Source organism: Opisthocomus hoazin, chromosome 3, assembly GCF_030867145.1.
Source record: "Opisthocomus hoazin isolate bOpiHoa1 chromosome 3, bOpiHoa1.hap1, whole genome shotgun sequence".
Lineage (NCBI taxonomy): Eukaryota > Metazoa > Chordata > Aves > Opisthocomiformes > Opisthocomidae > Opisthocomus > Opisthocomus hoazin.
In genome coordinates, this window is record NC_134416.1 from 84591043 (window position 1) to 84617012 (window position 25970).

General features: G+C 40.3%; 1 protein-coding gene across 2 annotated transcripts in view; it reads right to left on the minus strand.

Annotated features, from left to right (window-relative positions):
* Positions 1-6964: 6964 nt before the first annotated feature.
* RNF182 (ring finger protein 182) overlaps positions 6965-25970 on the minus strand; it is a 37530-nt gene continuing 18524 nt past the window's right edge. The window contains exons 2-3 of one of the 2 annotated variants that reach the window (XM_075416849.1): positions 21521-21598; positions 6965-16203 (exon numbers count right to left, since the gene is read on the minus strand). In XM_075416849.1, coding sequence (XP_075272964.1) covers positions 15218-15955 — 738 coding nt within the window. In that variant the 5' untranslated portion in view covers positions 15956-16203; positions 21521-21598 and the 3' untranslated portion in view covers positions 6965-15217. The remainder of the gene's footprint in view (positions 16204-21520; positions 21599-25970) is intronic. The other variant, XM_075416850.1, reaches the window with a different exon arrangement.

Sequence of the window (25970 nt, forward strand, 5' to 3'; positions counted from 1 at the left end):
TGTAAACATGCCTATTACTGTCTTTAACGATCTCCATAACGAGCAGCAGTGAGTCAATGATTTACACCTCTTCTACCATCGTCCATGTTAATAAAGGACTCCGAGATCATCTCCCATCTCTTGTCAAAAGCATTTTGTTTTTTTAGCGTTCTACATAAAATCTGATGATGAATTGTAAAAGGCAAATGAACTGTGGCCCAGTGGATAGATTTACCTTATCATAACATTATGGCAGTTTACTTAATTGTTTTATTGCTTGAACTGTGAAGATTGTATTGTGCCGCTGCAGGAACACAGCAGAAAGCTGTAAGAATGCATGATGGCAGTTAGCACCTGTGAAAGGTAAAGCTACTTCCTATTGCTGCTGTAGTCTTAAGGGGGAATAAAGGGATGATCTAAAAAATCCCCCAAAGACTCATTAAGAAGCGTTCTGTTTGCACATTAGTGTGTTGTGCTAAATTTGCTTGCTAATTTTGATGTCAACAGTGACTAGTACTAATGAAAAGCTTATGCAATATCAGAGTTTAGTAAAATAAAAATAGAAAATCAGTTTAAAGAGTTAGATTACACCAAAGTGTAATTACTAGTTCAAGATTACACAGACTGTAATTAACAGTTCAGTGTTACAAACACTATCAAAAGGCAACAGAAGGCACATTTACAGTGTGTACAAACACCATTGCTAGCAAGGTTTTAATATGATGTGTTTTTTCGCTTCTACCAGTGGTTCAAATGGCTTAGAAAAACTAGATTCCACTACGGAAATCTGGCCAGATTAATGTCATCTACTGTGTCCCAGTTCAAGATGGGTCTTAAGCTGCTGCTTAAATTCACCTCTCTCTAAAAATAAATTTCCTAAACATATGCTTGACAGTACCATGTGCTAAGAACACATTTCTTACAGCAGCACACACATGAATATTTTCGTGACTTAGAGCCAGAAGGATATAATCCTCATTTTAAACCCTTCCAATCAAGGCAAATAAGAGTCTAGAGTTACCTTGCTAATGGGAATGTTATAACATAAACCACAATTCTCTCCAAACCAGACCCACTAAAACAAAGACAATTCTTGCTCACCTGTTGTCAGGCCTTACAGGGAGATTACTATGAAGATTCAGGCCTGATCTGGTGTCTACAAGATTGTGAATTTCCTGCCTTTTATGCAGATTTTAATTAATTGTGTTTAAAAAAGATGGCAAGGGATACCAATCTTAACAGAGGGGTGCTGTGCTTGTATAAGCTGGACAATAAATATAAATAAATATAAAGTAATTTAGAAAGATAAAAGCCGTGCTCAACAAGGAGAAACTGCATCCCCGCTGCTGGAGGACTCACCTGTGAAGACTCACAGGATCCAAATCCGTCTCCATGAAGACCCACATCTGTCTCCATCTCTTTTCCATTTCTCTTTGCAGTTTCAGGGTGAGCTGGCCAGACAGCATAGGCTGAAGCGCTGGCAGCAGAGGGAAAATCATTTACTGTATACACGGATCCCCATTATCATTAAGGTCCAGCTCTTGGGTAGCATCAGATCATGGAAGAGGAATACCTGAGTAAGACAGATCCCATGAGACTGGGCAGCGGGAAGCTTTCAGAGAGGATCATGCAGCCACAGAGCTGCCTTCACTGATGAACTGCCTCAGCTCGTACGGTACAAGACACTGATCCTAAACTGCATCATTTTGCATCGCAGCACTGGTATGTGTGCGTTGCTGCACCACGCTGCAGCTTTTGTACTTACTGTTTTCCGTCACTGCTTGCTCAGAGGTTGCCCCGTTCCGGTGGGCAATGACCTGGTTTCAGCCAGTCATACCTGTGCCGTCTCTCCCTTGAGCTGCAGCTGCCTGAAGCAGGGAAACCTCCTCAGGTCGTGATGGGTCTGTGCTAGCACAGCAGGTCCCCTCAGCAATCTAAATTTTACCTTCCTGCTACTCTCTGCTGCCTTCCCTAAAATACTATCCTGAGTGTTGGATTTCCAGATTCACCATTCACGCACCCCATGGTTTATGCTAACTGGGAGTTTACCCAAGAACAGCTTGTTGAGGCCCCTTTCTCAGCACCATGGAGGTTTCCCAGAGCAAGACGCACCCGGGTAGGAGGCAGACCCTCCCTCGTGCTGCCTCCTGGGATCTGACAAGCTGCTCTGGGCAGGCACCTCCGCACCCACCGCCTGTGTCCTTCACCACTTGCTGCTGCACCTGCAAGATGTGTTTCTTTGTCATCCTTAACATCATCGTAATCTTCCATGTTCTGTTTATGTTTTAAGAGCATGCTGGTGGATTTTCATCATTTCCACCCGTTGGATGTGGCAGGCATCCGATACATTAATTCCCCCACTGAGAGAAAAGAAATGAGAAAAAACTCATCAGTGGCTTCGGTAACGTCTGGCGCTTCGCATATCGCTGGAAGGTACAGCTTGGTATGGTGCTGTGCTGCAGAGCAGAGGGAGCGCACGGCTTTCCGCACCCGAGGACGCTGAATGCCCCGGGGAGCCTTCCACTGTTTGGGAGCCCTGCGATGATGGGGACCGCAGGGGGTTTGGTACCAGCACCTGCACTCTTGATACGCTGGTTTTAATTTTTGTTCTCTCCACGTTACCCTGCAGAGTTCCCTGAAAAACTTTGTGCTATGACAGAGCTCAGATAGATCGCTGGTCCTACCGGTATCTCCGCTCACTGAGCATGAGCTATCATCTTCGATTTGCAATTAAGGTGCTCTAGTGGGACTAATAGCAGGAGCTTCTGGCACACTGAACTACTGAAGCTTTGTCAGCTTGGGGAATTCAAAGGCGAAGTCCCACAACAAAGCAACCAGAAGAAAAATTCTCATGAAAGTCTCTTTCAACAGCCATATGTTAAAAGGACTACGTAACGTTGAAAGAAAAAATTACACACCTGAAGTATCTTTAACATTGTTTGCAGAAGATATAAATTGTTAACTCTGAGAGACTTTAAATGTACTAACACCACTGCTTAGATCTGCAGTTTTTCCTTTTCTCTGTTCCTTCTGGTATTTGATGGTGGAAACAGAGGAGTTAATTTTGACTTGCCTGCAGATAAGGTGTCTATCAACATTTTTTGCACAAGCACATTACTGGTTGGGATGTCCATGCTGGGGGCAGGGGGAAACACCTGTTGTCCGTTGTAAAGACTGAGCTGTATCTCTCCTGCAAAACATAACAGAAGTATGGATCTGGAAGAGTTTCACTCACATCAGGAACTTAAAAGAGGCAAATATATTGCCATCCTTATGAACATACTTTTTTCAAACCAACCACATCTGCCCTCACTGTGTCCTTTACTGTTTGAGACTCTGCTTGGTGGCTTTAAATGACTTTTAAAATGTAATTTTCATACTCTTGTTTGTTTTGACAGATTTCTTAATACAATATAAAGTACTTCCAGAAACAATCCTTCTCTGTCAGACAAAGGCACCAAAGCAAACATCCCTTGATTTGTGCTTGGCAGCAGCTGAAAAAAATCCTTGTCAATAGGAAATTTCTTTTACTGCTGGAACAATTGGTTATGAAATAAATCTTAGGTGGTTTTTCAGGAGCATGGAACTCCTACAATATGTTTTTCTTGTAGATTTTTTCCATTTATGCTTTTACCTCATCTTGGCTTTTTCCTTTACCTTAAAGAATATGGAATTTTTCAATAATTCAGAGTCAAAATTGTGGTAGGAGCACTGGGTAGCCCTGCATTCACCTTCAGTATGTACATCCTGAATGCCAGGCTGGTTAATGCAAACATTGGATCCAGACCTGGACCAGGATATTACTCCGGATAACTCTGCTCAGTACCCATGCTGATCTCCATTTGGTTAGTCATCCTTTGAGGATCCTGTGTGTAAATATCCAGCTTTGCTACCTTTCAGTAGTTTCCCACATTTGTCTTCTTTCTTTATGAGAATTCTTTTTTTCATATGAGGTAGTACCAAAACCCATCCTAATATCCTGGATGTCGGGCATCTACTGTTTCTCCCTTAATGACCAGGTCCATTAGCTTGCCAGGATTTGCTCTTGGTAAAGCTGCTCCCTTCCTCCTTGAAACCTTCAAGCATACAAGTGGCTTGATCAGGGGAACTGCAGAGAGCTGACCGGTCAGGAATTCCCTGCTCCTACCTACTCCACCTTTAAAAAAATACGCATACATACCCATCCCCTCTGGGGACCCTGCTCGCCCGCTTCCCTGTGCTTCCCCGCAGACGCTGCCCTACTCTTCCTGAGTAGTGAAGCACTGAAGCAGCAACATCCACGTTACCCTGTTTGCTCTATCCTGGTTTAGAAACCACCACCCATCAGCATGAGAGGAGGTTTGATGTCGTGTAGTCTGGAGGTGAGCTCACAAGTAAGAGCAGCGCTTGTGGTGCAGGCTGCTGGGACAGCATGGGATGCATGCCTTGCTCTTCTAACTTTACAATGTCCAGAAACCCAGGGGCTCCAAGTGTGTCAAAATTGCAATTATTTTTTTCTCTGAGAATAATCCTTCACATTTCAGATAAATTTGCCCCAATCCTACACATCCTTAAACAAATTTAAAATCTCTGCACAAACGTTTCGGCATTGCAAGGATTTGTGCCAGAGACTACTGGAGATACACGACCCTAACTTTGTTAACCAATTGCAGTCCGCAATACTGTTCAAATTGCAAGCATCTGTCATCACTCCACAGAGGAGAATCTTCAAAGAGATATCAATTTTAAGAAACAAACAAGCAATGAATTATTTTCAGGAAATGGCAACCTCTGTGACAGTGATTTGCAAGCAGGGAAAGCCAAAGTCCAAATTAATGGTGTCAAGTGAGAACGCTTCCTGCGGCACTTACACCGGGTAAACGCACGCAATGCTAGGCTGGGAATGAATAGTCCATTGCTCTTCACGTGAATGGGAACGCAGGGCTTCTTCCCTTGCCGCTGTGTAAAGAGCACACTCCGTGATACCCACAAGGCTCTTCCTCCCAATTCTCTCTTTGAAGCCAGCTCAGATCGCTCTGTAGGATTTCCCGGAGTTGTCTGGCACCAAATGGTCCAGCTGTATCTCCTTGGTCAAGGAGACAGCTGTGATTTACGCTCCAGACAAGCAGGTGCATCTGGCAGGTAGCATGTTTCAAGAGGCATCTCTAAATGTCGTCATCGTACAAGGCCTGGGAGACACAGCCTTCCCGGTCCTCCCCACCAGGTTGCTACAGGGATGGACGTACAACCAGGTGATGCTGAGGTGCGTTTCCCGGCTCCTACCAGAGGCTCAGTTCCAGGTCAAAATAACAGTGCCTTTAGCAAAATTAACCAACAAATAATCAGCCTTCTGAATAATGTGTCAATGGCAAGAGGAACAGGTTCGCATCCCTTTGCGATGCGTAAGCAGCTGCTGGTATTTTCTGTATTTGAGGACAGGGAGAGCTGGCTTTTAGCTCTAATGTATCGAGAATCCAGGCCGAAGCTTCATTTATTCTCCTCTTTGGAAGTTCCAGAAATGCTGGCTGAGCGCTAAAAGCTCAGCCCTTTGGATACCTAACAAAGCTGCCTCTTCTGCCAAAGTTTTTTTTTACACTGCTTTTATCAGTACAGTTCAACAAAGACACAAAGAACTTTTGAGCGAAGATCGTGCTCTCTCTCATTTGCTTATGTACCGCACTTGATTTCCTCAACGTATGCATAGGACTGTGTTGGGAAAAAACAGGAAAATATCTGCAATTCTGGTGCAGTAAAAATGAAGCTGAAAAGAAAATTAATGTTTGAATTTCCTGTGGAAAAAAACAAATGCCTAAATTTTAATTTGAGATTTTATTTCTACACTAGAAGGGAAAGATAGTACACCTCCACCTTTTCCCAAAGATGGTTTACTCTCATCTCAGAGCGCATTTAGCCCACAAGTCAGCGTTCAAATATCTACAAGCTTAGAGGCTCATGAGATCTGGAAATCGGAAAGCTTACCGTAAAGTTCTGGGCCATCCCTCAGATGAATAGACAAAAAAGAAGCAAAGTGTGGCAGGTGAGGTTTTGCAGTCTAAAAAATAAAGAAGCCACTGCATGAGTTTTATATCTAACCATCACTACACTGAAGTCTCATCCGCTCAAAATGCAGATAACGTCAATGGCCACATACTGGCTAATGTGAATAAATCTTCCTATTCTACCTGCTACTACAAGATTACACATCGCAACCCTGTGAGTTGTGCTCCTATATGGTCCAGCTGTGCCCGAAGCCAGCAGTTACACAACACACTCACCCCTTGTAGTCCTGCTAAAAGAGGGAATAATCCATGCTGGGGGAGCCTGCGTTTGCTGGGCAGCTGCATTTCCCTGTGCACATGCGTGCGCAGATCACACCCATGTCCCCTGGGACAAGGCTCCACCGCCACCTCTCTAACAACACGAGGGACAACCTGCAGCTTGCAGCCTTCAGAAGATGCAAACGCTGGCTCAGGTTTTAGAGATGCCTGTAACAAGGGCTCCCAGGCGAGAACCTCCTTCTCTAAACTAGGAATTAGCCCTGTGCTTTTAATAACAGTCAGTGGGCAAGGTCAGAAAAAGTAGGACTCCAGTGCAGAACACACGCTCCAAAGCACCTTCTGTCTCCTACCTGGAACGCTCCCTCATACACGCTGTCATTCTATCTTAAAAATACGTGGTTGAGTGACCATCTAGAAATCTGCCCAGCTTTTGTTCAATTTTTTGCAATCTTCCTTTACACAAAATACTTCACATTCTCATGCAGTAAACAGAAATATTTTGTCCTATGTGGTTAAAGTACTGTGAAATACTATCTCGTACTCACCTTCAGTCTATTAAACTGTTCTGATGAACAACAGGAACGAAATCTGAAAGACCTCCAAATCCAGGCATTAAGAAATATGCTTATCATGACAAATCTTTACTGAAAAATTAGATTTTTATTGAGTGAAACAATTGCTTTTACATTAGTACTTCATTATTTCAGATAGGAATAGTTGTACTCTTGCCATTTGCTACCATGTTATAGTTTCCGTGTCTGCAAGGTTACATTGTATTTCATCATTCCACTCCTGAAATACAAACAAACAAAAAGCAGTCCCCGCACTACGACTTTGCTTCATCAAACTAAAAAAGACAACTATACAAGGCAAAGTTACAGCAGTCAAACTCCTCCCATGAAACTCACACTACATTTGGTAAGCCTCAAGCTGATCTGGAATGTAAAACCAGTGGATTTTAGGAGACAAAGTATAAAGTAAAGCAATACATGCTTAGACCTTTTGTGTTTTTCGGTTTGGTGGATCAAGAACTACACACTGCAGTGCGTTGATAATTCACTGGAGTTTGCACAGGTATTTCTCACATTCTACCTGTCTTCATGCATTATTTCTATAACCTCTTGTCTTGTCACGTTACATCCAGCTGTTTGCCCTCTCCACCCAAGCCCTATTGTGTGATTAAGCTTCTTTTCACCTTTTTCTGTTTCTTCACACTTTTGAAACCTACTTGTGAAGCTTCATAAACTACCTGCATGATTTATACAGCCTCACTGTCCTGAGGCTGTTGGTGTTTCATTACCAAAACAAGCAAAAAAGTCATCAGAGGTTTGCAGCTGACCCTGGAAGCGCCACAAAATTCCTGAGTTTCGGCCTCAGAATTTTATTCTTTGCTGAGAGAAAATAAGCCCTATCTGGTTTTAATGCAATAATAATGTTTTTTTTACAGTCACTCAGTTTTTCTAAGTAAAAGCAGGAACAAAGTTGGAACGTTGATGGGAAGAGCATCAACTTGAAGAAGCACTCCAGAGGCTGCAAGGAGCCTTCCCTGGGGCCCAGGACAGCAAGCTGCTGAGCACTCTGCATACGTCCTTGGGAGCTGAAGGCAGAGACCCCTAACTTTTGCCCTAACTGGCAATGTAAAGGGCTCACCCTCTAAACAGCATTATTATTATTTTTATTATTTTTATCTGCCAGCATCTCCTCTTCTTGGAATGAAGAAAGGAGAATATGAAAAAGGCCATAATTCTTGCGGAAAGAAAAGATTAAGTAAGAGACGTAAAAAAATAGTATTCTGGCAATGAAAAGCTCTGGCTATAGTTTGGGGATGGTTGCAGCAAGTGGGTGAGGTAGGCACACCGCTATGGCAGAGAGAGAAGGTGTCTTACAGAGCCTGCTGATGAGTAGCTGCTCAGTGCAGCAATGTCAGGCCATGTCCATAATACAACTAAAATCTGTACAGTCTACGCCAAATTCAATCTTCTCCTGGAATCTACCATCTCCTGCACCCATGTGAACTGGACAATTTCAGAAGACAGATTAGAATGCATGGGATAAATACATGCTAGCAAGTTTATCAATGCACCTGTTTTTACCCTCCATATAATGCATGATACATAAACTAACAGTAGTCGAGTGTAACACCTCAGATGTGCCATCAGGAATGTCATCAACGACGGAGTGATTTCAGCGGCCGTGGGAGTACGGGTGTCTTACATGGTCACACAACTTAGTAACAAATGACACTAATTAGAACCTATGTCTTAGTGCTTCACCCCACCTCAACGCAAAAAAGAATTAGCAGTAGAAAAGGTTCAAGAAATACAATGGGTGGTGTCAGGGATGGAAAGAAGAATCTGCTATCTAAGAAGAGATCAAATTGACTAGGATCTTCAGCTTGGAAAAGAGGTAGATGAGAAGAAGTATGAGGGATAAAATAATGACATTAATATTTCTAGAGACAGCTGAAGTTCTGAGGGGTGTGGAGGAAACAATGTGCAATCACACCTCGGAACTGCTTTTTCTAGCAGAAAAAGTAGGGGACCTGTAACTGGTATCTAAGAAGTTTTTAAGACAAAGCAGACCTTTTCCACAAAGTATATAATTAAATTATAGAACTCACTGCAGTGGGATTTCATGGATGCCAAAACTATAAATGGATTAAAAACAACATTTAAAGGAATCCAAGGAAATCTACAGGCAAGAATCCAACCCACAGATATAGACATAACCTCCATCTCCAAAGCTTGGTCTCCAAACTGCAGATTGGCATAAATGAGGAGGTATATTAGAAGCTCACCATCCACATGGGCTGTTCATATGTATTTTTGCATGCATCCACCACCACTGGCTGTTAGAGACCCTTCTTGCACTAGCAGACCATCCACCTGACTCAGGCTCAGCATTCTCTTATAAAACATAGTACTCCTTTTTTAAGTAAGTGTCTTTTAAATGCAAAACCATATGAAGTCCATCTGTCCACCTAGGGTTTCCTGAGTCACACTGCTCCTTCTTGTCATTTGAGATAGGCAGAGGATTATCTAATATGTTGTAATTAAATTGGTAATGCACTGTTTCTGCTGTCAAGACATGAGTCACTTTTTCATGCACAGATCTGATTCCAGTGACACAGTTGCAAAGGCATCTTTTCAAACTCTTGTCCTTAACACTGGATTAATTTCTCATTTTGAGCTAAGCTGTCAGCAAAAACTGCTCTGCAGTGAGTGGCAATCAGTCCAGCCTTGTCTCTCAACGAGTTAAGAGTTTTGACATAGTGTGGTTCTCACATAGAGGTTTGCTTATGAAGAGGACATTTAAACACTTTTTAGAAGTGTACTTCTACTAAAATCATCCATTTTTAGAAAGAAAAGCTCCATCTAAAGAAGTAGGCTGTTTGCCTCAGCACGTCTTGAAATTTCAGTAATACTGCCACGTACGCACTTGGGAAGACATATTTCTTCAGTTTCACTTGACATTTTTCACTCCCTAATGTAGAAAGAAGAGTCAGTCAGGACTTGCCAGGAAATATGTCTACTGGTACAAGGCATACTGTCTCAGTGAAGTATTAGCTGTTCAGCAACTGGTTGCTTATCTCTTGCATTTCTTGAACAAGGATTATGAATTATTCAGGTGTAGTATGAAAGGGATAAATATGATACCTTTCCCAGATTTCATAAAAGTTTTTTCTGAAAAAAGATGCCTATTAAATGGCTGAAAAGTCCCTCATGGGAAGAGGTGGAGGCTTCACCACTTAAGATATGTAAAACCAGACTAGACAAAGCATTTATCTCTACAGGGGCAGAGGAAACTGATAAAACAACTTACTAGGCTTTTTTCTACCCATTTCTGATTTCTACAATTCAATACATTTTTTAAAATGCAAATCACATTTGTGTAACACAAGAGGCAGAAATACAATAAAAGGATTTTTAGTTGTAGTGTTGCCCAACACAATGAAACTTGATTTTAAATGAAATTTATGCTAGCGATTCAGGCTGCAAGATGAGTTCTCTTTGTTTAAGGTCTAGCACTGAAAGTTTTGCTACTGCCACACACATCTCTAAAAAGATGATTTATCATCCCCATATTGGGGATTTATTCTCTGTGCCAGAACTCTTTACAAACTGTGACAGTTCAACTTTTGACAAGTGGAAATGATGCAAAAGGCAGAATGGTGCTTTACAGAAAAGCAGTGGAGTACAGCGTCTGGCAGACTTACAAACTCCCTGAGGATTCTCCAACACTAGATATTGACTGATGTCACTCAAAGGATAACATTAATCTGCTAGTACGAAAGTAAAAGACTTTCAGAACAGTCTCTTTCCATCACTTTGAACATCTTAAAATTATTTCAAAATTCTCAGTTCCTGTTCCCCTCATTTCTTTTTTTTTTTAATCCTTGAAGGCACCGCTCTATTTAAAATAAAGCACACTCATGCTTTTGTAGAAATATGAAGAAATCCAGAAAAAACACCCCTGAAAAACCTTAGCATAGTTAAAATGAGCCTGTTTAAGAGTGAAACACTGTGGACCTTTCACTACACCCATCATCCATGCAGGAAGACGAAATCGCAACCTACAACTGCTACAAGAAATCAAGACACACAACTGAAGTGAACTCTCATAGAGCTAACGCAGCGGAGGGTGACGAGGCATGGCGGCCCTCAGGCTTGGGACAGCCTCTCACTAGATTTGAACCACCCAAGGCAAGGCAGGATGCAGCCACGTTTTCCTTGCTTTGACATCAAAAACATTACAACAATCTGCTGCCATTTCCCCTCCGCACCCTGTGCACTCTCGCGTCCCGGCTGCAATTTGCTATCTTTTCAGTATTAATCTTGTTTTGCTGGGCTGAGCTGCAAACTCAGTACAGTAGGAAACATTGTTTAATTTCAAAACACTGCTTACCCACAGTTCCATATAGCCTTGTCCCAGCAGAGAGGGCAGAAAAGTAATCGGGAAAAGTGAGTTGAATCTAGCCCTGGAAATGGTTAGACTGAAAAAACAATGGTTCTGTACCCTAGTAACAAGGAACTCCCTCAAACACAACATCATCCACGTGCCTGTGAACCTACTCAGTTCCCCTCCCTCTGGTTGAAGTGATGTGTCACCATTCAGGCGGAAAGCTGTGTTTTCCTGTACTGTACTGGTTTATTTGACTGTGTGCTGCTGGACTCAATGGTATCTTCAGGTAATAAAGTCCATTGGGAAGAGCGCTTATTCTTGGACACACTGTAAAATGCTGGCAACACTGAAGTTTGCCAGTAGTGTTATCAGGACAAGAATTCACCTATTTTAAGTGTTATATATCAGCATATACAGTTTTGCAGGCATATGATCAATATTGTAGGACAAAGCTCACAATGCGGCTAAACCAAAGACAACAGTCCTTATTTTGGTCAATCCTGTTCGAAAGATTATAGCTTTTACACAGTCAACATAATAGAGGGAGTATGCCCAAATCGAAGGGTCTCTTTAAATTACAAAGTTCAATGCTTTGCGATTTGGAAAGTAAAAATACTCAACTGTAGGAGCAGTAGCAAATGACTTTTAATTACCAAATTAATTTTAAAGCCCAGAAGGGTCCATATAAAAAACATCAGACTCTGTTTGCAGCTCTACCCCAAACTCCTTATTTAAAACACAGCCCCTTTGTCCCAGGCACAGACCCCTCTCTGCTTTGCACAGCTTCTCAGCCACAGCCCACCACCAGCCCCAAGGCCCCACGTCCTATTTATGAACCCACGCTCAGGCCACGCTCGCAGAAGAGCTTCATCCCATGCTGGGTCCCACTCAGAGGATTGTCCAGCTCAGCACATCCTTCCTGATGTTGTGCCCAGCGACTACTGCTGCATCATCCCGCCCCAGCCCCCAGTGGATGCCATTACGTCACACTGTAAATGAGCAGCTGGTGAGGATACAGTCCGCATCCATATGGTAAGCAGGAATTAAAACAACAACAAAAAAATCTCATCTGGACTAAATTAATCCTGTAGTAATGAATCTATAACACTTTGTACCTGGCTGAGTCACATGTGCGGGCAAAGCAGGAATAAAATCCTAGTGAAAGGGAATTGTCTGGGTGTGCAGGCAGTATTTTACAACCACAGGTGCCATTACTCTCCAAGGAGAGAAGAAAGTCACGCAGAGGGAAGGAAACATAGGCAGGCAGGTATGCAGGACTTGATCCTGGCCCCACTTACACTGACTTCAGCAGAGTTATTCCACTGCAGAGAACATGAGAGTTTTCAGTTCAAAGTCTGAAGGATGGTGGAGAATTAAAATAATGAAAGAGTAATATCTGAAGTTCTTCTAGTCTCAGTCACGCAGCAAATATCTTCTCCATAAATAATTGAGATGTAGACCTCCTAGCGATTCTCAATGGCCATATTATAAGTCATATAGGAATTTTATGAGACCAAAGCTGTAATAACGTGCTCTGGCTGAGCAGCAGAATAGCTACACAATCAATATGTTTTTGCACATTCAAATTTTTGAGTGGGTTAGTATTGCAGCAGGGCCTAAAACAACAGCATAAATTTAACGGGTGGCAGTCTTAAAAGTAGTGAAGTATAGCAACAGGTGTATTTATCTGTGCTGTGTAATGGATACCACTGTAATCCTGCCGAGATTAGGGTCTGTTTTAAGACAGAGTACAAAATACCGGGTGCTGGAGCTGAGATAATCAAGTGAAAATCAAAAGGAGAAGACAACAGCTAGCACTGGAGACACGTTGTGCAGAGGTAATATATATATGTCACACATTTGCGAAACCTACTTCCTCTATTAGGCAGCCCTTTATTAGAGACACTATATTCAGACAAATGGGAACAAACCCTAAAACATATAAATCCCTAACACTACAAATACATCTCTTCCCAAAGTTATGAAGTACTACAAAATCACGTACATTTCTATTTTTTCTTGCTTTTTTGACATGATTGTTGTTGGATACTTAAAATTTATTAGTTCATAGATGAGTCAAACATTGCAGTATACCAGGATTGGAGATGGTACCGCTCCTAACTATATGTGCTTTACCACAAACATTAAAAACATTTACTTAGGAATACTAATTTCTAGGAATTCTGAAAATATTTTAGTTATAATTGTTATCAAGTCATTACAGAAAAGTCTGAAACATTTCTTTTAATCATTCAGTACATAGCTCCATAACTCCATACACTTGAAAACTATAATTTCTCTAGAAGTTTTCTCCTTACATGTGTGTCTATATGTACATACACACATATACATATGCACTATTAGAAAATGAGTGTCAAGAAAAGCAGGGCCTTTACATTTCCACATTTTTCCCTATGTTTGCAATAGGAATGAAACTGTAGATACCATCTGCACCATCTACAAAAATTGGACCAGCTTGACTTCAAATCCTCTTGACAGACACAACAGCCACTTATGCTCTCCTTTTCCCATCGGCATTTTTCATTCTTACCACAGTCAGTTTGCTCTAAGAATATATTGCTAGGCCATACATTCAGTCTTGATGCAAGAAACCTCTCTCCTTCTTATGCTGCCTTTAAATTACTAAATCTTGTGCCCGATCCAAAAACTATGCTTGCACTGCTCAACTCCTCCTTCTCAGTTTTTACCTTGCTGTGCACAGGAAAACAAGTTTGCAGCTGTGGTGTTAACTAGACCTAGTTATACACATAAACATTAAATATTTCTTATTTTTGTGCTCTTCCAGTTCAAAAAGTTCCAGTTCAAAACCATGCAACATACAAGCAAGCCTTACAGAGCCTGATTCTATTTGTGGAATGGTAAATCATCGGTAATTCCTCTGAACTCAACTAATCAAGACACCCTCATTGCCACATCTAGAGTGCCATCAACTCACAATGGTGACAGAGGGAGTTCAGGGTATTAAACATTTTGAAGGACTATGCATTAAACAGAAACCTTCTCAAAGTCACAGTAACTCCTTACAATGCTCATTCTGTGAACTTAGAAAGTAAAAAAAAAACCCAAAACCCCAACAGTTAAACATTTCAGATTTTTTCTGAAATTTGTATTAGTCATTGAAGGTTCAGTTCCCAACAGTTGGGAATAAAAATCTATCTTGATAGCTAAAGTCACATAAGCTAAAATCTCAAGTGCAGCTACCACGGAGTAGGTGGGCATGAAGTTGGCTGGGAAATTTGTGAGGAGGACTAACGGGCTAGAAACATGGTGAGGTGGTGAAAATGCTGGGAGGGAGGGTGAGAATAACAAAACATAGCTAGAGAAGACTGCAGAGCTCTGAACCCTTGAAGGGATGCCTAAGGTGCATACGCACTGAAACAGGTGCATCTAGAGAAGAGCAAATGTGTGGCTGGGTCTCTGGAAGTACTCATTAGCAGGAGTATCTCAGAGGGAGTTGCAACTATATGACAAGTAAAGTGGGCTTCTGATTAGGGAAAGCATTTTGGAGACATGTTTTTAGCATGGGGAAAAAAAAGGTTCCTCATGTCGCAGAATGCAAAAAATCTGAGACAACTGGCCTCCCACAAATATTTTTGCTACAACAAGAACTGGAAAAAACAATGGTAGCTTGTCTTCTTATAATATTACCTAAGTGATTTCATTTGCTATAAAAGATAAAAAACCAGATATTCCAATGCATGAGATACGTTGGATGAAGAGGGTCCTGCAGCCTTGACTCACATGACCAAGCCAATAGAAAGCAAAGGGCTACTCATTTGAATAGTGGCAGCAGCAGGCACCAAGTTTGGCAATTTTGCTTTACCCCTTTCTACAACCTGGCCTTTTAAAATCAGCACATAAATTTTGTTTCCATTACTTAGCTTAAAAAGAGGAGGAAAAAAAAAGGAAACCAAATAGAAATAAAAGGACCATATGACTAGGGCCACTGCGTCCATTTACTGGGATGGACAACAGTAAGAATAAATAAGAATACAAAGACAGTATAAATCAACTATGCTACACATATGGCAATACACCTTACTTTACTGTATTTGTTATCAAGATGACATGCAGTCTAGAACTTCATGGCAAACACACTGGCAAAAGCCATAAACCATGAGAATAACAAGGCTTGAAGGAACAAGGCTTACAAAGACAACCCCAAGGGTGACTTTTTTAGATACCAGTAAATAGATTCCTAAAGGCAAGGAACTAAAGTACAGCAACCCTAGCAACCAAACTAGTACCCGAATTGAGGTCTGGAAGAGCAAAGATGTGCAGTTCCACACTGTCCAGTTGTGGGACACAGTTGCAACGGAGTCAAAACTTGTAGGCCTGTAAAACTCCACCACGGGGGTTGAGCTCAGAGTCTGGGGACTTTCTCTTTGTACTTCCATGATTGTTATAACCAGGCAATTAGAAGACGTGTGAGAAGGGCTAACCAGAGACGCCAACCTTTTGGGAGTCAGCAACAGTTCTGTTGGGTTGTCTGGTAGGCACTTCTTTCCCTTCCCCCCACAAGCTAAATTCAGAAGAATGTTGTTGTCATCAGGAAGACTATTAACCTCATCATCTGGCAGGCATGTTTCGAACCTGCAAAATGGGCATACTATGACTCCTTGTGGGGAATCACCGAAGTCTATGATCTTGCAGAGGCATTTGGCACATACTCTGTGACAACACTCCAGCACTTTCGGTTTTCTCTGTCGTAGGTTATAGCGACTGTAACAGATCTTGCACTCAAGCTCATCTGTGCTTTGGGTCTCCACAGACTCCTCTGGTAGTTGACTGGTCATTTCTTCTGATGGTTTTCAGACTTGTGGAAAGAGGAGTCAAGGGACAAAGAGGTCACTCGGGCTTATTTTAGAACTTTTTCCTGATGATTACATCACCCATCTCAAACAGGAAAAGAGGAGATGAAAAGAGGAGATGATGTTATTGAAAAGCATCAGTAGGTGTCATCCATTTTCAGCTTCTGCTAGGGATTGTGCACTGCATGTCCGTCACTCTAAGCCAGGCATCCATCTGAAACAGCATGGAATTTCTGTGGAAGAAAAGAGAAAGCTGTAGCAGGTGAAATGTGCAAGTTCCACTTTTTACAAACCTAGCTTCCTTTGCTAAAAATACCTCCAAGGCAGTGTTTTTCTGGGGCGTATGGGGCCTATATAGCAGTCATGCTGATAAAACTTAGTATCATGCTGCACGCGTTTGTTTTAGGCTTGTAACTTTGACTGGCTCAGCCCATGAAGTTCTCAGCAGAAGCTGCAATCTAATCACTGATCTGTGACCGTTTGTTTAAACCCTGATTTCCGAAAGAAATGAGACCTAACCCCTGGAGCTTTTCGTCTATCTCCATAACTTGTGAACCGGCTGTCCAATTTCAAACAAATCGGCAGAGGGGCAGCAGTACTGAAGACAATCAAGTTTCTAAAAACGCAGTGAACGCTGGCAGTTGGGTAGAGGAGAGGGAGAGGTATTTATAATAACTACTATTTATCCTGGAGGGCAGTGGTCAGCCAGCACACGCTCAGCCTCTGCTCTGGACAGGTAGCATGCTGCTTGCTGCTCAGCCAGAGAGGAGGGCAGCACAGGAGGAAGCTGGTGATACTCTGGGGAAAAAAAAGAGGTTTTGGGGGTGGAGTGGGTATGGGAGGGGGCTGGGGTTGTTGTAAAGAGGTATGTTGGGACATATGTCAAATTTGGAAAAGATCAGGCTTTACTGCTTTTGCGGCTTGTGGAAGAGCTCATTTCTCTGTCCCTTCACCTAGGTGTTGAACACAGATACCAAAAATGAGGGTTCTTTAGCTTGCAGCAAATGCCTCCTTTAATGTGTGGATGCCAGACTGAAGGCTAATGTGTCTTTCAACGGCCTCTTCCAGGTGCACTGGCTTTCAAGTATTTCACAGCTGTCACAGCTTTCACACCTCAGCTAAGGAGAGGCCCGTGGCACGCTTGCGCTACCATACTCTCATTCTGTGCAACATTTTTGCCACCAGACCCATGAGCCTCCCTTAAAAACATGTTTAGTCATGTTTCGTAACCATGCATTTCATGACTTCAGGACTCCATGTATTATAAACAAAACATTAACCAGGACTATGTACTCTGGGGAGCAGTAACTACCAGCGTTTACAAACCAGCTCTGTCTGCCAAAGGTTGTAAACTTCTCCCAAATCCAGGCATATGCTTGCTCACCAAGATGGGTGCGGCATTGCATTTTTCAGGCTTTCAAACTCATTTCTTCACTGCTAGAGTAGCAAGGAACTTGCCATAGCAAATGATGGGGATCAGCACTCGTGTCCAGCTGCCTCCTGCATTAATAAATGGCAGGCACGCCAAATATGAACAACAAGTGGCCTGCTTCAACAAACTTGACTATTAGTTTTGGTAAATGCTTGATTCCTTTTTCTTGGGAAGTTTTCACTCATTCCTAGCAGTTAGATCTTTATCCTTTTTTTGAGAATGAGGCAGAAAGTTCTCTCTTTTAAGTAGCGTGCTCCTCCTGGCAATTTATTTTACCTGCCAAATATCAGGTACGGTAAAGTCTCTTTCATGGGCCTGCTGTTCCTACTGTGCTTCAAGTATTTTCCATTCTCTCTCAACTTTCTGTGCAACACAGCTTCTCTTAGTAACATAATTTCTAAAACTCACCTCCTGTATATTTAAACCAAGGATCTTACACTTTAGACAATGCAGTAATGAAAAAAAAGATGACAACATAGTGAAGAAAAAATGTTATTTCTGTAAGAATTTATAGGAGACATGGCCCCCTCCCCGTTCAATTTTCTTAATTTTTTTCCCCCTGCCTCTTCTAACTTATTTCTTTAGTGCTTTAAAAGTTTTCATCTCCACCTTACTGTTGTTTTTATTATTTGCACTGTGACTATATTTGTGGTGTGTTCCACTAGGCAAGGCAAACATGAGAAGGTTGATCCATAATTTTCAGAGTGTACAAGCTAAACACCTTATAAGAGACAAAAATTACATCTTTTACAGATCTTATAGCCTATCCTTTATCCTTTGTTACACTGTGCGCTTCCTTATTAATTTCTACTACTCTTTTTATTTCATTCTAAATATCATCTTCTAGATGACTTTTAGGCATATATAAATGTCATGGGATGCTAACTTTCCAAAGGACAAAGAAACCAAAAAACGGACCTAAAAAAGTGAAATGCCAGCCTACAGGAAGGCAAAGCACTGATGAAAATTTAAGAAGCCAAACAAAACACGTGATGGTTTTGAACTTTTACATCTGGAGTACCATTCATCATCTGTACCTGAGGTGAATTAGTATCACTAACAAGTTCATGCTCCACAGCTAAGGCTGGCAAACATTGTCCTATAACATAAAACTACATTTCTGATTAACCAAATATCTTCCAGAAAATGTGTCTGCTTTTCATGGAAAATTGTGACCTTTCTCTGTCGATGCCCATGCATTTTAGTGTCTATCTTTGTGGTGAATAGTTCCAGGTTCTCACAACAAACATCCCGCTTTCCAACCAATTCTATTCAGACATGGATCACTGTTGCCTGAATGAGTTTTCAGACTGAAAGTATTTTCCTGACTCTATCCCCTTTAAGTGGCCAAATTTAGCATTAAAACAAGGAGTAACAAGTTCCTGGGACTAGCAATGTCCCAATTGCTAAACTGGGACCATTAGCTTAATTTCCAGAATGCAATGATCCTCCTATTGTCATGAGCAATTCTACAAATTATTTTCAAACTTTTTTTAAATGTACCTTACAAGAAAGAGGTTCTTTCATATTCTTTCTCTGTTCACAGAGTCTCTTCAAAACATATCCATCAGTAATAAAACATCACTGACTGTTTTTTCTTTGGCTAAGTTTAGATGTCGAATTTCTCCTTATGTGTCCTAGTGTGATTACTGCTTACCGCTACTCTTCATTTATACATCTTCTCCTTTGAAAATTAAAATTTAATCTCTAATTCCTATGAATGCTTTTCATACACTTTTTTACCTTCTCAGCTCTATGGTGGTTTTAGATACTTCCACTGTCTTTTTTGCTTTCCTGATTTCTTAGGGAATTTTCTGTTTTTGCTTCTAAATGCCTGCTGTCCTGCGCATTTTGTCTCTGCTGAGGATTAACACCTTTTTGAGCTTAATTAATGCTGCCCTGCTATATATACCACATATACTAAAAAGTACTCTGATCAGAGACCTATTAAAAAATAAGAAAACTGAGGATTTAAAAGAATTTTTAATTCAAATTAACCCTATTTTCTTGAGAAATATAGCCAGCTACTCCTTCAAGCAACTTCTACTCTATGTCAAAGATTTTCTAGCTTGTCTTTTGCAGGTCTCCCAGGTGGCTATTTACCGGATGCAGGCAGAATAAGGAATTAAAGCAGGGAACAGATTAACTGCTGCCCCTCTTAATCCTGGTCCTCCACCAAAAAGGTGGCAATTCACATACTTCTGCTGTCTGCGTGTTCATGTTTTGTCGTCCTCTTCTCTTTGAGCCACTTTTAATGATTGTATGAGAAGGTATATCCCTATTATATGCTCCAACACTCCATTAATCTTTGGGCTTTTTTAAATATTGCGCTACAATCTGCATGTTCTTTCTGACCTTGACGTCCAGAGGGCAGTCAAATAAAAACTCCTGAGTGCAAATCCTATGATGAGTCTAACCTCTTTCACTTTAAGTATAAAATTGCTGTTGACTTGAGGTCAAAGTGAGGTGCCACGTCTATTTTTAAAGCACTGTGTATATTTTTATTAATTCTGATATTTTTCATGACTTTAAACTACTCCTTGGTCCAGTTTTCCACTTGAGCTTATTTATTTTTAGATGGAGGTGTCTCACCTGCTTGTTTGTTACTGACAGACACAAGTTACAACTAGGGAAATTTCAATTAGGTATTAGGAAAAAAAAAATTTCACAAGGTGTTCAAACACTGAACAGGTGCTGAGAGAGGTGGAAATGAAACCTCCAACCTTACAGATATTGAAAACTTGACTGGATACAACCCTGGTCAGGCCACTCTACCTTGGAATTTGGCCCTGCTTTGAGCAACCCTTGCTGGACATTCCTTCCAACCCAAATTATTCTACGATTCTATGTTTTGGTGTCCTGAACTCACATTATGTGGTCTGTTTGAGAAGCTTTGTCACTTACTGAATAAGGAATCAGGCTTACAGTTACTTGTGTAGCTAAACATCTCTCCTAGATAACAACTCTTTCATCTAATACATGAATTCCTTTTTACAAGTAAGTCTAGACACTTTCTTCTATTCTGCCTTCCACAGAACCTATCTGATGGGCTCAACACAATCCAATGGCAGAACTTTTCATTCCTGTGGCTACTATGTAGCGTATAGCGGCTTTCCAAACAAAATATAACTTACTAGGCACGTACAACGATAACAGCATCCACTGCAGTTTATCCAAGAATAAGCACATCTGTTATACTATGACAAGCACTTGTCTTTTGTAAGAGTACTGCAGGACTGAATCCATCATTCCTGTTCACATCCTGTTCCTGCTGCTGCTGGAACTCTGACTCCCTCTCTTTCCCTTCCTGGTGCCACCTGTCCTGCACCTTGCAGTCTCCTCTACTCGACTCTTTTACTAGAAATGGAGAAAAGCTGAAGACAGAGGGGCTGGATGGCGGAAGATTGCCAGCAGCGCTCACAGTGCTCCGGCTGGCTGCTGGAGGGAAGTCCCAGAAGCAGGGGGCGAACATCCTCAATTGAGAGCAAGAGGAGGCCACCCAGCAAACAGCAAGCTCTGGTGTGGGACCCCAGGCATGGCCAGACAGAGCACAGTGGACTACACCAGCCTGGACGAGCCACTGTCCGTCCATCAATTTGCTACTAATCACTGCTGGGTTGCCGACTGCAGATTGCAGGCTTTTATCCCAGGCGTTAAAAGAAAGGTGAATGGGTTGTGCAACATGTTACGGCCCTTTTTTGCACTCCTCTATCAAACACTGTCACTGTCAGACATGGTGTTCTTACGAGAGGCCAGAAGCAATTAGTTGTAGATGAAACTCACAATATTGGAGCTCAGACATGCCGAGAGGGCAAAGTAAATGGGAAATTTATGCTTCTGCTCCCTAACGAAAGATCATCCTTGCTCAGTTTATCAAACCAACCTTTTATTATTCATCTCTCACACTTCTTTCCTGTGAATTTACCAATATTTCACATACAACCTAAAACAAATACATGAGGCCAGTAATTCATTTCCATAAAATATCATCCATGGAGCTACCCAACATGCGATATTTTCAAAGGTTTTAAAAGTTTCCTCTAAATGCAAGCCAAGTATATTTAGGGAGTAAGAGAAGGAAAAAATGCATAGAGATAAATAAATACAGAGAAACTTACTTTCCAAGAAAAAGAACTTCTTGCAAAGGTTCACTTGCAGGGAACATAAGAAATGCCTATTCTCCACACAGGCAAAAACTGGAGGAAAGGAGGGAAAGAACATTATCAGAGCAGGAATACAGCTGGGAGACTTCGCAGTCTGTTTTCTCTGGTAGAAAGGAAGTAGTCCAACTTCTCTAGTTGAAATACCCATATGTTACGATTTCTGTTTAAATATATATCGTGGGTAAATCCCATTTACTAAAATTATTTCTGTAAAATAATCCAGAGTTATCTTTACAGATCTGTTGTTGATTTTAAGCCTCTTTCAATATTATGCGTGAAACACTCTGAAGTGCCATCTCTTCCAGCAACCATATATTCACAAGTGTTAGCAATTCACTCAGAAAACCCCCAAAGCAAAGCAGCTAAAGAGATAAACTGTGCTTTGAAAGAAGAGTTTTAGAAACATATCGAAATACTTTCCTTCACAAATCTCATAGAAGCTCTTTGATCACTCCTACTTTTCCAAATAAACCACAGTCTCTTCTCCAGCACAGAGCAGAAAGCAACCATCTCCCGTAGACCAGTGCATTCACATTGAGCAGCTTTGCTGCATTCTGACTCAGCAGGAAATGACCATAGCACTAGATTTTTCTGGCTTGTGCTAAACACAATGCACAAAACCCCCAAACCGCTTTACTAATCTGACATTTGAATAGACTACATTGAAAGCGCCAGCAGCTATCACATGTTCAACCTGTTTCATGCCACTTTTCTGCTAACATTGGATGGATTTTAACAACAGGCATTTCCCTGTCAACTCTAATCAATGCAAGACTTTGCACAAGAGTTACAGAATGCGGCGTACTGATCCATGCTCGGTTTATGGTCAGCTGTATAAACTGCTATGAAAAATGCCTCAATTCTTTTCACAACAACATAGTTTTCAATGGGATAGGTAATGAGGTAATTTCTCAAACAACGATGGACAAAAGAGAAACCCTGCAACATATACAGCAAACATTTGTGTATTATTGACTGCTTCACAAAGGACTAATATCAAATACAACTATTTTTATCAGAAGTTGTTGTTACCATAGTTAGAGTCCTTGCCTGATCTCTCTCCATCCTCTACAACAGTATCACAAAAATACATAAAATCACAGCTTTTCATATTCATAGCAGAGTTCATAGGTCTCCGATCATTTAGTATGAGAAGTCATGTAATATTAATGTGCCAACTTGTATTAAAAAAAAACCCAAACAAACCCACCACCAACAGCTAATGTTTTGGGTTTTTTTTATTATTCACCCCCGGTAAGTAAGCAGGAATATTTTCATCTAACACAGGGTTCATTTTATTCAATATTGCGACACTGGCTCTTAGGGCACTTTCTACACCCTTTGCATGTGCATATTCAATATGACCGGTATCCATTTCCTTTTAACAATACCATTTGCAATACTTTTTTGTTATTCCAATAACTCACATTATGTGTCAGGTAGTAGTGGAAAATGGTATGAATAAACAGTGAATGCCTTATTGAAACCTCACTATCCTCAGTGACTTTCTTTCTAGCTAGAGGCTACTACAGTATTGATATGAATCTTAGAACTGACTATGATGTATAAAGAAATGGTTTTTTGAGTTAGGCTTGTAGACACAAGCAAAATCTCATCCAATATTTCTTAAGAAGGTTTTTCCCTCATATATAATTCGTGAGCTATTCATATAGCAATATGCTGAATGACTGGTTAATGTGACATAAGGTTGTGGGTTGCTTTGTAGCTGTTTTAAGACAAAACTAATAAAGGACAAAGGATCTGATCTCTTAATAGCTATCTTGATTTAAATAGACTATTAATTACATTAAATTGATACCTAAAAAGAGATAGCTTGAAATTTGTATCTAAAATGGTAACACTCAATTTTGCAAATATGCTAGTTAAACAGATTTTGTTCCTTTTAAAATTATTTTTAATTGTTTCACAACCTGCTTATTTGGGCTGGTTTAGCATTTTCTCTTGTACTGTTTTCTCACTGCCAATGGCTTTTCCTGCATGACTTTGAAACCAAGAAATTATCTACTCCAATAAGAATATATTTCATGATAGAACTCATGACCTTACTATTATTTTAGGGAAAGGTTAGACATTCTCCTCTCTGGTAGCAGGGGTGATTGGAGTTCTGTTTCTCTGCTTTAGTGTTTGTGTCCTTTAGAGAACTGAACAGACTGTAGGACATTGATTCTAGACTATGACTTGAAAAGACACAAAATGATAAATAAATAAAAAACTTCCCAGTATTTTTTAATATAAATGTTTAATTATATGACCTACAGATATGTCTAGCATTTATCTTTAAATTAGGCATTATTAAAAGCCAGCATGATTTTGTATTAGGTTTCAGAATACATGAACATATCATCATAGAAGTTTACCTCATTGTTTTGCTCACCATTGTATGTTTGAATCTAAGTAATTAAAATAAGCCCAGAAATACAAGCAAACAATTTTTTCTTTTTTTAATAAAAATAACTGTTTTATTGGAAGATATTAAGTGACATACACAAAATGTAAGATCCCCAAAATACGACAGACTTCTTTTTCTTTGGATATATTTTCTATGTGATATAATTTGGGAGGGACCAGGTGAGACAAAAATTACAGAAAATTAATCTTGATTACATCATTCAGTAAGAAATTCCTCTTCACACAGAGGAATCACTTTAATGCATTATAATAAGTTCCAATTAACCTTCAAAATAAGATTTAAATAGAAAGTAAGCGTTGCATTAGCTTTGTCCTAATGGAGATGAAAATAATCCCAGAACAGACTAGAAATGAAGCTGTACTTCTTGCTTTTTCTATTGTCATTAAAAGCAATCTAACACTTAAGTATGTTTAACTGGGTTCATTCTGCTTCAGAAATTTTTGAGGATATGACTATGTGTAAAGATTTTACTATATTGTCTATTTTATCTCAATAGGTTAGTACAAACAGAAAATAAAAAGGGTGGAGGATTATACAGGACAGTACTGATACTGAAGTTTTTGTATTGTTTACATATATTTGGTAACAAGGTTTTCTGCTTGAACTGCTGCTCAGAATTTGCATGTTATCCCGTGCAGACAGGAAAATAGTAAAAAACAACTGTAGTTACTTCAGTCACAGAATGTTCAAAAACCACATGTCAGAATAATCCAAATCCAATACAGATAAACAACTTTTCCAGACCTGGTCTTCCACCAGCATATCCTTTTTTAAAAGCTGGCAACCCAAATCTAAACTGGCTGACGTTGCCAGTAGTCCCAATAGCTTGAAAAGAAATGGGAGGGTTCTGAGGAAACAATACTTTAACCTGGATATGCTGAACTGCAATTTTAGTATCTGACTGAAGTAACTTAAAGCACACATCTAAAAATAGTTACTGCTGGGATCAAAATAATTTTTATGTTGCCAATATAGCAACAGTTGGCATATATTCCCTCCTCACTTGACATTGCTATATATGAATAGAATTGCAAGGATGTAACTAAGAAAAAAATAGTTTAAAAATCTTACCAAGTTATTTTTGAAAGAGTAAAGACACAAAACCTCCCAGATGTTATGAAAAATATAACATTAGCAGATCTTGCTAACAAGAAACAAGCTAAGTTGGATGTCTTCAACTGCATTCATGGGAACCGAATGAGACCAACAGGCAAGTGTCAATGGGGAGACATTAGCTTTGGTGGTAACATGTATTGCTATCTTACAAAATATTTGCAGGAAAAAGTCCATTTGGGCTGATTTATACACAAGGGAAATAATTTTGGAAGTGTACCAAATTTTATTTTAACTGCATTTTTTTTTCAAGGACTTATTATTACCCTGCACCAAACAGCCTTATTTTCAGCTAACTTTCAGAAGTATTTTTCTTTGGCAATGAAAGTTCCCTTAAACAATAAGAAAGAAAAATGTCTTGTTAGGTTTTTATACTAACAATAAGCAAATTACAATCTATGACTTCTACGGTCTTAAGAAAATACAGAAGAAAATTATTTGTTAGGTGTTAATCTTTTTTTTTTTTTGATTTGAGTGCTTCTGCTGCTAATGAAGCAGCATCACAGTAACTCCACCTCTGTCTAGCAGGGCTTCACAGTCGCGTGGCTGCTGCATGCAAATCAGCTGCAAAACTACAAAGAACAGTTACTGCATGCAACCCATCACTCTAGACGCAGGTATGTGAAATAAAATTGCATCTATTTTGAAAATAGACTAAAGGAGTTAAATTGTGTCAAATAATATGCACAGGTTTTATTTTATGCGATTAAGGAATACAGGAATCCTCTTAAACAACAGCAGCTTTAGTGCTAGTCTGGAGGTATCTTTGTAACTACCATGAATGATCTGGGACTGTCAGAGATCCACAAAGTGCTAGACCACTAGTCTCAGAAACGCTGGAGTGTTCTGCTGGTGAGATTT